This window comes from Schistocerca americana, chromosome 8 (assembly GCF_021461395.2).
Source record: "Schistocerca americana isolate TAMUIC-IGC-003095 chromosome 8, iqSchAmer2.1, whole genome shotgun sequence".
NCBI classification, from domain to species: domain Eukaryota; kingdom Metazoa; phylum Arthropoda; class Insecta; order Orthoptera; family Acrididae; genus Schistocerca; species Schistocerca americana.
Window position 1 is genome coordinate 465781205 of NC_060126.1, and position 17857 is coordinate 465799061.

General features: G+C 41.8%; 1 protein-coding gene across 1 annotated transcript in view; it reads right to left on the reverse strand.

Moving 5' to 3' along the window:
- Positions 1–17857, reverse strand: part of LOC124546027 (protein argonaute-2) — a 280008-nt gene that overhangs the window by 83208 nt on the left and 178943 nt on the right. Inside the window, exon 13 of the mRNA XM_047125002.1 lies at positions 9920–10039. Within this exon, the coding sequence (XP_046980958.1) occupies positions 9920–10039 (120 nt within the window). The remainder of the gene's footprint in view (positions 1–9919; positions 10040–17857) is intronic.

Sequence of the window (17857 nt, forward strand, 5' to 3'; positions counted from 1 at the left end):
ACCCCTAAGGTAATATGTAAAACTGTAGTTTAGATACTGGGGCAAACAATGCAGGTCACAATAAGTTATCAAATGCTCCCACGAGGTCAATACTGCATTTGGGTTTTTTATTTTTCACCTATCTATAGTTTCAATCACCTTGTCGAACATATGTTTAACAACTTTTGCAGTCCGAAGCCAAAATTGGCACCTATTAAGTGTAACTGTAATCTGTCACACAACTCTTTCTTGAATCTTTGTAAGCATGTAGACTGGCCTGTAGCTTTTAGAATTAGCAGGATCTACTCCTTAGACTTTTTGATCATCACAGCTTTAGTTAATTCCCTGCTGGCAAGCACCCTGCCCAAAGTTAACAAATCATTAAACTGTCAGTTTGATAATTACATGTTCCATAGATCATGTAAACGATTTCCCTATCGAAACAATGTATAACAAGTCAGCCCCCGGAACATCAGAACATGTACACATGACTAATGCTCAATCAATGATCACACAATTATCTTTAGTCCCACTTGTGCAACTACAGTGTTTTTTACTGGCTACCAGTTTTTAAGTAGAAATATGTTAATGGAATAGAAGGAGTTGTCCAGGACAAATTATTTTAAACTGGGTTTGAAACTTGGTTTGCTACCTGTGACTCATTTTATGTTCCTGAGCAAATGCAAAAATATTTGTTCCTGCATACTGAACTCATTTCTGAGCCACTGGCAGCTTTAACAATGGATAACAAAAAGTCGTTTTTTCCTCTAGTGTTGTAGGTACGGATATCACTGTTTTTCTCACACTGTGATGGATTATTTATGATGTATTTCTAGTTGGAAATGGAACAACCTGCAAATTCTTTTGTTAGAGAACCTTAGCGCAAGTATTTTCTTGTCCTGGAGCCCTTTCATTTTTAAATTTCATTATGGCTTGTACTACTACTGCTACTCCTCCAGGAAACCATATAGTTACTAAAGTAGAAATGTAGACACTAGACAACAATTAGAAACTTTGTGTCCAGTTTAGGTTTATAAACGTGTAGTCTTAAATGTGGAACACTCTAGAGAGCAAAAGAATCATTCACTTTGTCCTCTGATATGTAGCCAGAGTCTAGAAGGAAAAGGGCAGTCAGTTGCCTCTCCCACCAATGGGGCATCAGATACGCTAAGCCTGATGCTAAATAATCTGCCTGCAGATATCAGATATTTGTGTGATCTGCTCTGTTATGTCAATACAAAATCATTAGAACATCTGGATCTATATGTGTACAAGGACCGTTAAAGAGTCCAAACTCCCATCCCCCAATACTATCTTTGAACTCATTTCTCATAATATTAAAAATTCTACAAATCAATGTAATGAGAAGATCCTTTGCAATGACAAGACACAGAATACTTACAATGCTATCACAACCTTAACAGATGAGTGTTAGACTGCTAGATAGGTGACATAGAATGGACTGTCAGAGGTCTGCCACTGCAGACAGCAGAATAGCCTAACTTACATGGTATAGAAATCTTAAATGCCAATACTCGAGTTGCTTGGTCAACACACAGTTGTAGTGGCAAAGCTATCTTAGAAACCAGTTACAGATTGAAGTATGGGATAAGATGTAGAAAAACTGACAGACAAAATTGAATCTTCTCTCTTTGCACACACAGTAGAACCTGCAAATGAACTGATGCCCTGTGGATAGAGACAGCTTGCCAGAATACCTGTGTGGCTAACTCCTTGCGAATGATGAAGATGCTGACAACTTAGATATGCTCCACCTAGTGAATACACTAATACATCTACATCTACATACATACTCCGCAATCCACCATACGGTGGGTATTGGAGGGTACTTTGTACCACAACTAGCATCTTCTCTCCCTGTTCCACTCCCAAACAGAATGAGGGGAAAATGACTGCCTACATGCCTCTGTACGAGCCCTAATCTCTCTTATCTTATCTTTGTGGTTTTTCCGCGAAATATAAGTTGGCGGCAGTAAAATTGTACTGCAGTCAGCCTCAAATGCTGGTTCTCTAAATTTCCTCAGTAGCGATTCACTAAAAGAACGCCTCCTTTCCTCCAGAGACTCCCACCCGAATTCCTGTAGCATTTCCGTAACACTCGCGTGATGATTAAACCTACCAGTAACAAATCTAGCAGCCCACCTCTGAATTGCTTCTATCTATGTCCTCCCTCAATCCGAGCTGATAGGGATCCCAAACGCTCGAGCAGTACTCAAGATAGGTCGTACTAGTGTTTTATAAGTGGTCTCCTTTACAGATGAACCACATCTTCCCAAAATTCTACCAATGAACTGAAGGCAGCCATCCGCCTTCCCCACAACTGCCATTACATGCTTGTCCCACTTCATATCTCTCTGCAATGTTACGCCCAAATATTTAGTCGACGTGACTGTGTCAAGCGCTACACTACTAATGGAGTATTCAAACATTATGGGATTCTTTTTCCTATTCATCTGCATTAATTTACATTTATCTATATTTAGAGTTAGCTGCCATTCTTTACACCAATAACAAATCCTGTTCAAGTCATCTTGTATCCTCCTACAGTCACTCAATGACAACACCTTCCCGTACACCACACCATCATCAGCAAACAGCTGCACATTGCTATCCACCCTATCCAAAAGATCATTTATGTAGATAGAAAACAACAGCGGACCTACCACACTTCGCTGGGTCACTCCAGATGATACCCTCACCTACGATGAACACTCACCATCGAGGACAATGTACTGGGTTCTATTGCTTAAGAAGTCTTCGAGCCACTCACATATTTGGGAACCAATCCCATATGCTCGTACCTTAGTTAGGAGTCTGCAGTGGGGCACCGAGTCAAACACTTTTCGGAATTCAAGGAACATGGCATCCATCTGATACCCTCCATCCATGGTTCACAAGACATCATGTGAAAAAAGGGCGAGTTGCGTTTCGCAGGAGCGATGCTTTTTAAAGCCGTGCTGATGCATAGACAGCAGCTTCTCTGTCTCAAGGAAATTCATTATATTCGAACTAAGAATATGTGCGAGAATCCTGCAACAAACCAATGTTAAGGATATTGGTCTGTAATTTTGAGGATCCGTCCTTCTACCCTTCTTATATACAGGTGTCACCTGCGTTTTTTTCCAGTCGCTCGGGACTTCACGTTGGGCAAGAGATTCACAATAAATGCAAGCTATGTAAGGAGCCAATGCAGTAGAGTACTCTCTGTAAAACCGAATTGTAATCCCATCAGGACATGGCGATTTATTTATTTTCAGCCCATTCAGCTGCTTCACAAGCCCAGGGATGTCTATCACTATGTCCTCCATACGGGAATCTGCACTAGACTCAAACGGCGGTATGTTTGTACGATCCTCCTGCGTGAAAGATTTCTCAAATGCTAAATTTAAAATTTCAGCTTTCGTTTTGCTGTCTTCCGTTGCCAGGCCAGACTGATCAGTGAGTGACCGGATGGAAGCCTTCGACCCGCTTACCGATTTTACGTAAGACCAGAATTTCCTTGGGTTTTCAGCAAGATCTTTTGCTAAGGTATGACGGTGGTAGTGGTTGTATGCTTCGCGCATCACCCTTATTACAACAGCACAAATCTCTACTAACTTTTGCCTGTCCTCATTCTCCCGATCTTTCTTGTACCGCGAGTGCAACTGTCTTTGCTTCCTGAGCACTCTCCGAATTGCGCTGTTAAACCACGGTGGGTCTTTTCCGTCCGTAACACACTTTTTCGGCACATACTTGTCCAATGCGTGATTTACAATGTGTTTAAAATTTGCCCATAATTCTTCCACATCCATCGTACCGGAAGTAAGGTATTCTGGCAAGCTGTCTCTATCCACAGGTCATCAGTTCATCTGCAGGTTTCACTGTGTGTGCAAAGAGAGCAGATTCAATTTTGTCTGTCAGTTTTTCTACATCTTATCCCATACTTCAATCTGTAATTGGTTTCTAAGATAGCTTTGCCACTACAACTGTGTGTTGACCAAGCAACTCGAGTATTGGCATTTAAAATTTCTATACCATGTAAGTTAGGCTATTCTGCTGTTTGCAGTGGCAGACCTCCGACAGTCCATTCTATGTCACCTATCTAGCAGTCTAACACTCATCTGTTAGGGTTGTGGTAGCATTGTAAGTATTCTGTGTCTTGTCATAGCAAAGGATCTTCTCATTACATTGATTTGTAGAATTTTTAATCATTATGAGAAATGAGTTCAAATAAAGTATTGGGGGATGGGAGTTTGGACTCTAATGGTCCTTGTACACATATAGATCCAGATGGTCTAAGGATTTTGTATTGACATAACAGAGCAGATCACACAAATATCTGATATCTGTAGGCAGATTATTTAGCATCAGGCTTAGCGTATCTGATGCCCCATTGGTGGGAGAGGCAACTGACTGCCCTTTTCCTTCTAGACTCTGGCTACATATCAGAGGACAAAGTGAACAAAGTGAATGATTCTTTTGCTCTCTAGAGTGTTCCACATTTAAGACTACACGTTTATAAACCTTAACTGGATGCAAAGTTTCCAATTGTTGTCTAGTGTCTATATTCATTTCTGAGGGCAAGTTGTTTCATATATTAGACAATTCTGATACACCACTGCTGATTTTATTGTGGTAACACCGGTTCCTGTCAGATCACCGAACTTAAGCACTGTCGGGCTGGACTAGCACTTGGATGGGTGACCATCTGGTCTGCCGGGCACTGTTGGCATGCGGGGTGCAGTCTTGTGAGGCAAACTGAGGAGCTACTGGATTGAGAAGTAGTGGCTCCAATCTCTGAAACTGACATACAGCCGGGAGAGCAGTATACTGACCAAATGCCCCTCCATATCCGCATCCAGTGACACCTGTGAGCTGAGGATGACATGGCAGCCAGTCAGTACCGTTGGGCCTTCATGGCCTGTTCGGGAGGAGTTTGGCTTTTTTTTTTGCTGATTTTATTAGAATAAACATCCACTGAGCTAGTCAGTAGATGGCCTGTCTGTTGACTGCTCCATTATTATGATGTGTGTCAGTTATGCACTATTTTTCTTCTCAGTTCAAACTTTGCTGGTTTAATATATCTGTCAATTTTGTGTAACACTAATTAATGAGGACTTATTACAAGTGTTCCCTACATTACTTTTTGATATCATAATTGGGGATAACACATAGCACCCTTCTGGGTCTACGCCCGTATAAATTTTCTCTGGTGCCTCGAGCACGCCCTTATCCTTTCTGGAGTGTTTCACATTTACTACTGATTTTTCATCTTCCAGTTCAACTCTAGCTGCAAGTTGTGTTTAAATACTGGTGCCTGATTTCTGTGACTAGTTCCAATGGCACCTTACCCTGCTTGTTTTTACTGTGAGTTGTGTTCATTATAGAATTTAGGTCAGGAGTTATGTAGTCAATGTTAGTAGGTGTTTGTTGGTTTAGCAGCCATTATCATAATCTATTTTGTCAAGTTGCCTGGTGTACAGTCGTCGCCGTCCACTCTCAATTTCGTTACACGATTTTTCTTTGCCTCTTCTTGTGTAGTGTGTGCATCCAATGGCATTTTGTTCTTCCTGGCAATCTTAGCTTTATGTCGTCCTTCCCCACAGTGGGCACACACTACTTTGTCTCTCAGGCAATTTTTGGTAGTGTGGTCATGATCACAGCACTTGGAGCAGTATGGTATGGCCATAAAGTCTGACATTACCAACTGGAAACCCAAGAAAACCCTGCCATGACCAAGTTGAATGCTCCTCACATGACAGCTTAAGTTGAGTACACTGTTCAAAAATCCTTTACCCTTTGGTCCAGTCTTGAATCTCAATTTGGCTTCTTGAGTGTATTGTTCTTTGGCCACGTGTTCACATAGATTTAGATCATATTTCTCTTCCAGTAATATTTGTTTAGTATATATGCCTACAACATGCTGCATCGCTATAAGTGGCCGGCATTTCTTTGCTGTTTTGCATTTTATTTTGTTTTCCTTGATTGGGCTGGTTTTCTCTTGTAGTTCACGCCAGTCCTTCTGGGTGTCAGTTTCAATGATCACCACTGTTGGGGTGGTGCACACAGCTTTTAATTTTAGTTTTTGTTTGCAAGGAATTATTTGTGCCATGAGCACTTCCCTGATCTTTTTGGGAATGTTATTCATATTTGATGTGACAAACAATGTTGTAGCTTGTTCTGCCTTAATGTTTTAAATGTTCATCTCAATTGTGTTGTTCTCCTTGCTGCTTGCAACTATTACAATGAAAAAGGAAAAAGGCTTGTGTTGGTGTCCATGTGGTTTTGAATTTTAGCTTTTGCTTTTCCATCTTTAGTTATTCATTTGCTATATGAAGTTGGAATTTTTCTGACTGCATCTCTTTTCTAGAATGCTCAACCTGTGGTTCTCATCTTATAAAATGTCGATCTGGCTTTCCAGTCTTTACCATCTTCGAGAATTGATCGATTCTAGATCTTGTATACTATTGCCAAAGCAAGACATCTCAACTTCTTGTCTTAGTTTTGCACACTCTTGTTTTGGCGTGTCCTTTTGCCCTTCCAAATGCGCCTGGCTCGAGATATAAGCGGGTAGAGTGTGCTTAAAGGAAGGTAGGATACTGAGGGAGATATTACTTTCCTTTAGTTCTGCTGTGATCTCATTAATGAGTTCATCTATTTCTGCTAATTTATGTCTGTCTTGCACGGACTGTGTGTGTCGATGATGGCCCACAGGTGGGGGGACAGCAACTGGCACTTCCACAAATGTCATGTCTACAGTTTTAAGGTCCTCTCACTTCTCTACAGACTGTTCATTAGCAACAGCAGCAGCTGTACAAAGTTGCACCATTTCCAAGACTGTCACTTGACTCCACTCGCTGATGCAGCTTTCTAGATGTGCACCGGAGAGCAGCTGGCAGCTGCTGATGTATGATACAGTGCTGTGGGCACAGTGTGGCATTCCGATGCATAAGCAACAGTGTGCCAAATGTGCTGACACGCAAGACTGACATGTGCCAGGCTGATGGCGACCTCTCCTATTATGTGGCGGCCAAGTGCTGACAGACAAATACTACAAAACTTTACTCACTCTTCCTATGTGTATTACAATATCTAACAAATAAACAATAATGCACTAAGCACAATAATACTCTTGACACTTTCGAATGCAAATACTGACTGTCCTTGCTAAGTTTTAACCTAAGGACACTGTGTTTAAATGCTGAGCCACATCATGCTGCAAAATGGCTAGGCAGCCGCCTTGCGACCTTGGGTTGCCGATCTGTAGATTTCCAGCAAAAAAGGATTCCATAAAAGAATCTGTAACCAGTAGATGCTGGCCAAGTGGTGCTTGAGGTCCCACATGATGCAGAAACTGAATCCCTTCAGCAACTGGTTTGAACATGGACTGACAGAGGCATTAATATGTAACAAGCTCGTGTTCTTTGTAGACGACACCAAAAATTGTATTGGTGTAAATCTCTTCCCTACGTAAACTACAAAGTGCTTCTATTTAATTATAACAGCGAGTCCAAACCAATACCGAGCATTACTCTCTTCAATGAAACTTCGTAACGCACCAATCACCGTAACACCCTATAAGAGTTTGAAGACAGAATGGGTTTTAATTTTTATTGGGACTTAACACTGCAGATTATCAGTTTCCTACCAGTTTTTGTGGAATTTTGATGCTGTACTTGATAATGTATCAATACAAGTTTACATGACATGAAAGATGGTGTCCCACTGCCTAGTTGGAAAAATTACCTGGGCAAATTCCTATCCAAGAATTAAAAAATATAACAGTGTGCCAAAATGAACAAAGTTAAGCGTCTTCAAGTGTTACACACTATTCCTGTTGTGAGATTATGTACTAGAGTAATTTTATTAAATCAACAGCACTTTCAGTACTTTATTTACCTAGTTATGGTAGATGTGTACAGAGAGGTCACTGCAATAAGTTTGTCTGTGTAATCCGACCAGTGTATTCCAGCGTTGAAGAAAAGTTAATAAATCACAGGCAGCTATTTTCACCTAAAGACAATATGATATAACAATTATTCTATCAACATATCATTCGTGTTGCCTTGGGGCTTTTTACTTGCCTGTTTTGAAATTATTAAGACATATTCAGTTGGCAGAGAGAAATGTACAATTGCTGCAGTACCATCTGTCAACACATCAGTTCAGGTTGGCACTTTGGCAGTAGTGTCACTGACCGCCTGTGTGCAGTAAGCATACCTATTGCGTCATTCACACTGCGACACCTCAAATCTATCTGTGCCGAGGACAGTTGCAGTAACAATCTGTCAGTGAAGCATGGGTGTTACTACACAGTTTTTAGGATGAGGTTATAAAATGCACAATCTCGGTGTTCACATACTACTGCTCCAAACGGATGTGGTGTCTATGTGTGGCTTGTTTCTTCACTTATCACTGAATTATTTGTAAATGAAATGCATTAATCAGGTTGCAAATGGTGCATGTACCCTAGTGCTGTGTTACACCAGCCAAGATCAGTGCATGTGCAGATGAGTACACAGCTAACAACTGGAGTTGGGGTAACTATCAGAACCCAAAGTTAGCTGACCCCCTTAGTAGCCCCCCCAAACCCCCCTTGAGGGCCATAACTATGGAGTGTGTAAAGAATATTGTAGGCCACCTTTTTTATTACCAGGATTACTTTTATATAATGAGGTCTTACCAGTCATCAATGAAGGTTACGAGATAATAAGTGGTCACTATTACAAGATTAGATTAGATTAGATTAGATTAGATTTACTTTCATTCCAATTGATCCGTAGTGAGGAGGTCCTCCAGGATGTGGAACATGTCAGAAAAACAACAATACATGACAAATATTTAAACTAAAACAAATAAGCTAATGTACCATTCCACAGGTCCCAAGTGGAATGATCGTCATTTTTTAATGAACACTTAAGAGTCATTTTACAAATACTATTGCACTGAATTTAAAATAAAAAAGTTTTATATTTATTTATAAGGTAAGAAACATGTAATACAACTACTGTAATACTTATTTACAATGAACACATTACTGCACTGAAATGGTGCAGAAGTTAGATTATACTTACACACACACACACACACACACACACACACACACACACACACACACACACACACACACAAATTTTCAGTGAACACATTACTGCACTGAAATTGTGCAGAAGTTATGTTGTACTTATATACAAATCAGTTGGTTTTCCTCAGAAATTCATCAATGGAGTAGAAGGAGTTGGCCACCAATAAATCCTTTAGGCTTCTCTTAAACTGAATTTCATTGGTTGTTAAGCTTTTTATGGCTGCTGGCAAGTTATTGAAAATGTGTGTTCCTGAATAATGCACACCTTTTTGTACAAGACTAAGTGACTTTAAATCCTTGTGAAGATTATTCTTATTTCTAGTATTGATTCCATGAATTGAGCTGTTGGTTTGAAAAAGTGATATATTTTTAATGACAAATTTCATTAAGGAATAAATATATTGGGAAGCTGTAGTTAGTATCCCTAGTTCCCTAAACAGGCTTCTGCAGGATGTTCTTGAGTTCACACCACATATAATTCTTACTGCACGTTTTTGTGCCCGGAAAACTTTAGCTTGGCTTGATGAATTACCCCAGAAAATAATCCCATATGACATTATGGAATGAAAGTAAGCATAGTATGCCAGCTTTTTCATTTTTATATCCCCTATGTCTGACAAAATTCGCATTGCAAACAGAGATTTGTTAAGACACTTCAGCAGTTCTGTGGTGTGCTCCTCCCAGTTGAATTTATTATCAAGCTGTAATCCCAAGAATTTAACACAGTCCACTTCTTCTATCTTCCAAGCCTTCTAAAGAAGTCTCAACAGGAAAGTACATGAACATAACCCTTTAAAAGTTATTAATAAAAGTTCTGTGGGTCAAAACCAGAAAAGAGTATACATTAATACTTACAGCAGTATTAATCTTCTGCCTCCTATTATCAGTCGAAGTTGCAGCATATCTGATCATAGTTGATGTCTGCTGTTCAGTCATCTTTCGGAATGTAACTTGTCCTGGTAGTATGGTGCACAACTTGGGGAGAAAAAAAGAAAAATGTTGAATTCCAATAACTGAAATCTTTGCTCTAATTAGCATATGGTTAAACTACTTTTATTCAGTGTCCAAAAAATTTTATGTCCTTCATGGTGCTTAAAAAAAAAAAGGGGGGGGGGGCAATTTGGAGCAAAAATTTTTGGCTCACTTTAGACCACTCTTTATGACTGATAAAGCCTACATAATTAATTAGAACTTTATAAATACTGACATCTTATTCATATTTCAAGTAAATGGGGTATTAGAGAAGAGAGAGAGAGAGAGAGAGAGAGAGAGAGAGAGAGAGAGAGAGAGAGAGAGAGTGTATGTGCATCAAACAGATGGTTTACTAAAATCGAACACTCAATGTTGGGCTATCAGCCTCACACTCAACTCAGCAATACTTTAGGGGTACAGATGACAGAGCACAAAGAGCTTTATCAAAATAGTACACGAAAACTTTAAGGCTGAAGTCCAGAAACACTGAATTAACAGTTTACTTTCTTCAGCCTGTGTTGAGAACTTTAAAGCTGCAAACAATTCTGATTTTAAATCAGTTTCTATGTAGCACTACAGTACAGTTATAAATACTACTGCACGAAATTCAATATGCCATGACATCTGTCCTTTATTAGAGAAGAATTTCATTAATTAATTGCCGCTAAGTGCATCAACATTATCTGGAAAGCTATATAGTTTCATTTCACTCACAACCTCACAGCTGCAGACCCCTCATGTCTAAGCTCCCGCCAAGTTATACAATGTTTCATTGGTAAATAATGTAAGTTGGGTCAAGTAACTGAAAAAAAAGAAGAAGAAGAAGAAGAAGAAGAAGAAGAAGATTCCCATCCCTTTCAAAGGAATGAAGTTTACTCAGCTTTGGACTAACTGATTCACTTATTCAAGTAATTTTAAATGCACTCCTCACACATGTGAATAAAGCCAAGTTCTTCATCAGCCAACATTGAAAGTCTGTACTCTTTTCCACAGAGAGGGAGATTTCCTCTCAAATCGTAACTAACAAGTTGAGAATTTTGCCTAGGACAAGTTGGACCACAGACAAGTAGTGTACTTTTTAGTATGTATTGTATCTACTAGTCAAATTATTACTTGTGAGAACCAATCATCTTCCAGTATTTGTCACATCCATCACGAAAGTGGAGTTAATCTTTGAGATATATGAGGCTGTCAGAAGCCTAGCTAACTAACTCCATCAAATGAATATGTTTGGTACAAACAGTTAAAGCTACTGATCTATAAAGAACTAACAATTTTTTTCAGCACATTTAGAATAAACTAATTAATTTCTTACAATTAAGGTTATGTTTTCAGCACTTTATAAATAGATAAAAAATTTCAATTCTGTCTCCCCCACAAGAAAAGCTACTTTGTATGGAGTTAGTCACACTGCCAACTGAAAGGTGTTGTTAAAGTATTCCGAATGGTTTGTATACAAGTAACTTTATGGAACAAATACGCACACATAAAAAAAACCTTTTACATTTGAAAAAGTCATATGTATTTTTGTAATGAAATAGTACTCAAAGTACAAATACAAAATGTCAATACTAGAAATGAAAAGTGCTTAAAATACAGATTACAACTTTGCAAATTGCCTCTACTCTGTGTCATCACTATCAAGTTCGTCTTGCAGGATACCCCTTGCAGTCTTCAAAAACTAATACTGGTGATGAATAGGATGTATGAACTTCAAGAAGTTCATTATATCCTCCTCTTGTGCTATGGAGATCAATCAGTGTGCTATAAAGAAGAACCTGTAGAACATTGGCTAGGCTTTCCATCTTCCATATAGACAATAGACATTTCTGGCGAGAAAGTAGATTTATATTTGATAGCGAATGGTTCGGCCTTCTCAATTCTGATCCGTCTCATAGTTAGCAAGTCAACTAGTTCGCCTTCGATGCCTTCTTACTATTTATGATATATTTTTTTAAATTTTCCACTGAAAAGAAGTTTTCATGGTTCATTTCTGCGAAGTAATCCTTGCTTGTTTTCCAGTAGCTAAGAATGAAATACTACTCCTGTCAACAAACGATGTGGCTACTACTTTTTGCGCTGTATAATTTAGAAGGTAACTGTTTCATGATACCACTTATTTGCAGGTATTTCATAAAAGAGAGAACAACTCTGATGTGGTTTTTGGCTGCCACATGAGTCAGGTGTTCATAATATGTTTGGCATTATTGCCATGGACAGTCAGATTTATATTAAACACAAACTTATTTCCTGCAAACCTCTAAAATCTTCAGTTTTGGGCCATACAAGGCCTGTTCAAAAATTTCTGGAATTTTGTCCACAATATTTTCCTACACTTGACTTCTACTTCTTGCTTATGGTCTCCTTCGAAATACCCTCCTCTACAACTGATACACTGCTCCCAATGCCGTTTCCAGTTCCGCACTGCAGTCTTGGTACACCTGTTGCTGGATTGCACGAAGCGCCGCCTGCAAATTTTTCTTTTATCTTTTCTATCATTGCAAATCTTCAACCTTTCAACCAGGTTTTCTACTTTGGAAATAAAAAGTAGTCTGCAGGGGCCAGGTCTGGAGAGTACAGAGGATAAGCCAACACAGTGATGTTCCTTTTTGTGCAATAGTCACACACCAACACAGCCAAATGTATGGTTGTGTTATCATAACGCAAGAGCCATGAATTGTCTGGCCACATTTTGGGCCGTTTCTTTCTCACATGTGTCGCAACACATCCCGATAGTACCATCAATTAACAGTTTGTCCTTGTGATGTGAATTCATGAAGAACTCATCCTTTAAAGTCAAAGAAAACTATCACAATGGCTTTGACATTTGACCTGACCTAATGAGCTTTTTTTGGTCTTCAAGAACTCTTCCCAACCCATTGTGAAGACTGAACCTTGGTCGCAGCATCATAACTGCAGACCCACATATCATCAGTTACAATTATCTTAAGGAATATTTCTTCATTCTCATTTGCGTGATGCAACAGCTCTTCATGTATTGCTAGTATTTCTTTCTTTCCTTTTTTTTTTTTTTTTTTTGGGGGGGGGGGGGGGGGGGTGTTAGGGCGCAAAACATCTAAGGTCATAAGCGCCCAGTATAGAACCACAGAATGCTGGGATCGCGAGGGTAACAAACCGTTTCGAGGTACAATACAAAAAGGAAGAAGAAAAAAATCTAAAACGTCAAGACATTATGGAAGAGTACCTAAAAGACGTCGACAAGACACCGGAGTCACCAGGTAGAAATCAAATCTCTCGTCATATTACTGCTTTTAAAAAAATTTAAAACGCGAGCCACAGCACGCACATCACCCACTAAAATGTGCAGCAAAGCAAGCGGCAGCCCGACCCTGAGATGTTAGTGGCTAAAATAGGGGCAGAGGATCAGGAAATGTGTTACTGTTAATGGCTGGCTACCGAAAGGACAGCTGGGTGCAGGGTTGCCACTGAAGTGGCAGTGACTAAAGCGGCAGTGCCCTATTCACAACCCAGCTAACATTACTTCCTCACAGTGAGACGGCCGGGAGGAAGTCGACCAGGCTGTTGGGAGAGGTTTCACTTTTCTGAGTTTGTTCCCATGAAGGGAGCATCAATGGTCATGCCAAAGTGATATGTTGACAGAGAAAATTATGAATATCTTGCAAGGGAACAGAGTAAGAGTTGGGCCAACAGATGGACTGCGGCCTTGGCTGCAGCATCAGCAGTCTCATTCCCAGGCACACCAACATGACCAGGAACCCACATGAACATAACTAAGAGGTGGATTGGATCTGGATCATCCAGACTCTGAAGGGCACCGAGGGAGTCCGAGCAGATCACACAGCGAGTGAGCTGGTGCCTCCGGACGTAATGAACTGCATGATAGAGGGCAAAAAGTTCCACAGTAAAAATTGTGCACTGGTCGAGAAGCCGGTATTGTAACCTATCATCCCCGATGACAAAAGCACAGCCAACACCGTGGGTAGACTTGGAACCATCACTGTACAAAAACATGCTATCGACAAGCTGTGAGCGAGGTTCGTGAAATTTGCAACGATAGGTCAACTACGAAGTTGAATTCTTTGGGAACGAGCTGAGGTCAAAATGAACACAAACCTGTGCCTGAAGCTAAGGTGGTGAAGGGCTCTCACCCATTCAGAAAGTGGCAGGAAGTGTGAACTGCAGCTGCTGAAGTAGGTGACGAAAGCTGATGCCAGGAGGCCGCAGAGAAGAAACATAAATCTCATATTGGTGGTCAAGAATGTCGTCAACAGAAAGGGTCAAATGTTGGGTAGCCTGGCATGGAAGAAAGCCGACACGCATACCTACTGAGTAGGATGTCATGCCAGTATGACAGCGGTAGTTGACTGCCTTCTGTGTATAGATTCTCAACTGTGCTAGTACGGAAGGCACCAGTGGCGACATGGATCCCCAAATGGTGGATTGTATTTAGACAGTTTAAGATAGAAGCCTGTGCAGAGTAGTAGACAATGCATCCATAATCCAACTTGGAGCGGACAAGAGATCAATAGAGGTGGAGGAGGACAGTCCGGTCAGCTCCCCAAGAGGTACCACTCAATACACGAGGGACATTGAGGGACCGGGTGCAGCGTGCAGCCAGGTAGGACACGTGGGTAGACCAACTGAGTTTCCCATAGAACGCAAGCCCTAAGAACTTCGTTGCATCCACGAATTGGAGAGCATTTTGGCCCAGTCGTAAGGACAGTGGAAGAAATGCCTTGCACCGCCAGAAGTTGACGCAAACTGATTTTCTAGCAGAAAAGTGGAAACCATTTGTGACACTCCACGAATAGAGACAGTCCAAACAATGCTGAAGACAGCATTGCAGGAGACATGTCTGCTGGAAGCTGCAGTAAATAGCAAAGTCGTCAACGAAAAGAGAGCTGGAAACACCAGCAGGAAGGCAGTCCATAATTGGGTTGATGGCTATGGCAAAGACGACGACATGCAGTATGGAGCCCTGAGGCACCCTGTTCGCCTGTGGAAAGGTGTGGGATAAGGAGGAACCCACACATACCCAGAAAACTCTGTCTGTTAAAAATTCCAGGATGAAAGTGGGAAGACGATCGCGAAGGCCCCCTATGTGCATAGTACGTAGAATTCATGTCCGCCAACAGGTATCATACGCCTTCTGCAAATCAGAGAATACGGCCACTGTTTGACGCTTCTACAGAAAATTATTCAAGATGAATGTCGACAGGGTGACGACATGATCAACCACTGAACGGGGCTTTCAGAACCCACACTGAGCATTAGTGAGAAGATGGTGTGACTCCAGCCGCCACACTAATCGACCATTGATCATGCGTTCCATCACCTTACAAACGCTGCTAGTAAGGGAAATTGGACGATAGTTGGAAGGAAGAGATTTATCGTTACTAGGCTTAGGTAGGAGAACAATAGTAGCTTCATGCCAAAGCATGTGAAATTCACCATCAGTCCAAATGCAGTTGTAGGTATAGAGGAGAAAGCGTTTTCCTGCAGGAGGAAGATTCTGCAGCGTGAGGATATGGATTGTATTGGGCCCAGGAGAAGACGACCTGGATGAGGAGAGAGCACGCTCAAGCTCCCTCATAGTAAAAGGAGTAGTGTAGGATTCTCGATTCAAAGAGAGAAAAGAGTGCACGAGCCGCCTCCACCTGTTTCCGAGGAAGAAATGCAGGCTGGTAGTGGGCAGAGCTTGAAACCTCTGCAAAGAACCAGCCCAAAGCTTTGGAAATATCTACAGGGTTGACTATGACATTTCCTGCCACAATCAGATCAGGGATCAGGGAGTGGGCGGTAATCCCAGAGAGCCGGCCCAGGCCACCCCAAATGAGAGAGGATGGAGCAAAATTGTTGAACAAGCTGGTGAAGGAAACCCAGCATGCTTTCTTGCTTTCCTTGACAGTGCGACGGCACTGCGCATGTAGTTGCTTGTAGCAGATGCAGTTTGTTAACGTAGGATGATGGTGAAAGACACGAAGTGCATTTCGTTGGGCACGAATCGCATTGCCACACTCCACAGTCCACCAAGGGACCAGGACCCAACGGGGAGAAGTAGTAGTACAAGAGATAGAGGATTCGGTGGCCGAGAGAATAACGTCCATGAGGTGCTTGACCTGATCATAACAGCTGGGAAATGGCCGTTCGTCAAAGACTGCCAAGAACGAATAGAGCCTCCAGTCAGCAAGAGAGAATTTCCAATGAGCGAGCCGCTGTGTCAAGGTATGACTGTACACGTGAGTCACACGTGGGAACTGGTCAATCGAGCAAGTGTCGGAAAGAGCACACCACTCGAGACGTCGAGCGAGCTGGGCAGAGCAGATTGAGAGGTTTAAGTGGGAATAGGTGTGCGTGGAATCAGAGAGAAACATGGCTTCACCAGTGTTAAGGCGCACAAGATTAAGATGATTAAGACGATTCGCCAAAAGAGAACCTCTTGAGCAGGCGACAGGCAAGCCCCAAAGAGGATGATGGGTAAGGAGATAGGACGATGACAAACATCTTCTCATAGAAGCAGCATGACTCCACCATGAGCAGGAATCCCCACCGTAAGGGGAAGGTCCATCCATAGCGAAGTTAAATGGGAATGAGCAAAATGGTCCTGAGGATGTAGCTTGGTTTCTTGGAGACAGACTACAAGCAGACTTGCAATCACAGGAGCAGCTGGAGGTCTGCCCTGTTAGACCTAAGGCCATGTATATTCCATTGTAAAAGAGCCATAAAATATAGGAACACCAGAGAATGAACAAGAAACACTCACCTCGATGTCCGCTTAGGACGAGCTGTCGAGGGAGGACGGCCACTGGAGTCCACAGGTGGAGGATTTCGTCCACAACTTGGCGCAAGCTGAAGAGCTTCCCTGGTGTCTGTCAGTTGAAAAGGACTGATGAGTCAAAGAGGGCCAATGAGTCAGAGAGGGGGAAGACCGTTTGCCTTTGGATGATTGCTTGGACTTTAGGTGATTTGCAGAAGAGCCAGACGGCTGCAAACTCGAGGTACGCAAGAAGTCGTCCCGGGAATAATCCTTTTTGGATTGACGGTTCACTGGCTGCATTGCAACCGTCTTCGCTGGTAAGGGCAAAGAGCAGGTAGCAGAATCTACAGCCCATGAAGCGGGAGACGGAGTGTCAGCTCTAAGGTGAGGTGACTTTGCCACAATCGAACTGAACTGTAAGTCACAAGTTCGCGTAGCCAAGTTTTTTGTGGGACTGGGAGAGGCTAACACAGTGCTGTAGCTTTCAGACAAAGAGACATTCGGTTTACGGCTCACCAACAGTTTCCGGGCAACAGGAAAAGGTACCTTTTGCTTCACCCTTATCTCCTGAACAGCCCACTTGTCTTGATAGATGGGACAAGAACGAGAAGAAGCAGCATGTTCTTCATTACAATTGATGCAGTGGGGGGAACGAGTTGGACAGGCGCACTCTTGTGCATCCCTGCTACAAGTGACACATTTGGCTGCGTTTTTACATGACATGCTGGTATGATCGAACTGGTGGCATTTACAACACCTCAATGGATTGGGAACGTAAGGGCACACAGAGATCTCTTCATAGCCTGCCTTTATCTTGGTAGGAAGCGTTAACCGAGTGAAAGTCAGGAACAATGTGCAAGTGGGCACCAAATCGGCTGCTTCCTTCTTCGTAACTCTATGAACAGCAGTAAAGCCCTGATCCGATAATCAGTTATTTTGTCCTCCTTCAAACCATCCAACAGCCAGGTGTAGATAACACCACGGGATGAGTAAAGTGTCCTGTGAGCCTCCACTTTTATAGGATATTCGTGGAGGACTTGGGCCTTGAGTAGTTTCTGGGCCTGGAGAGCACTATCAATTTC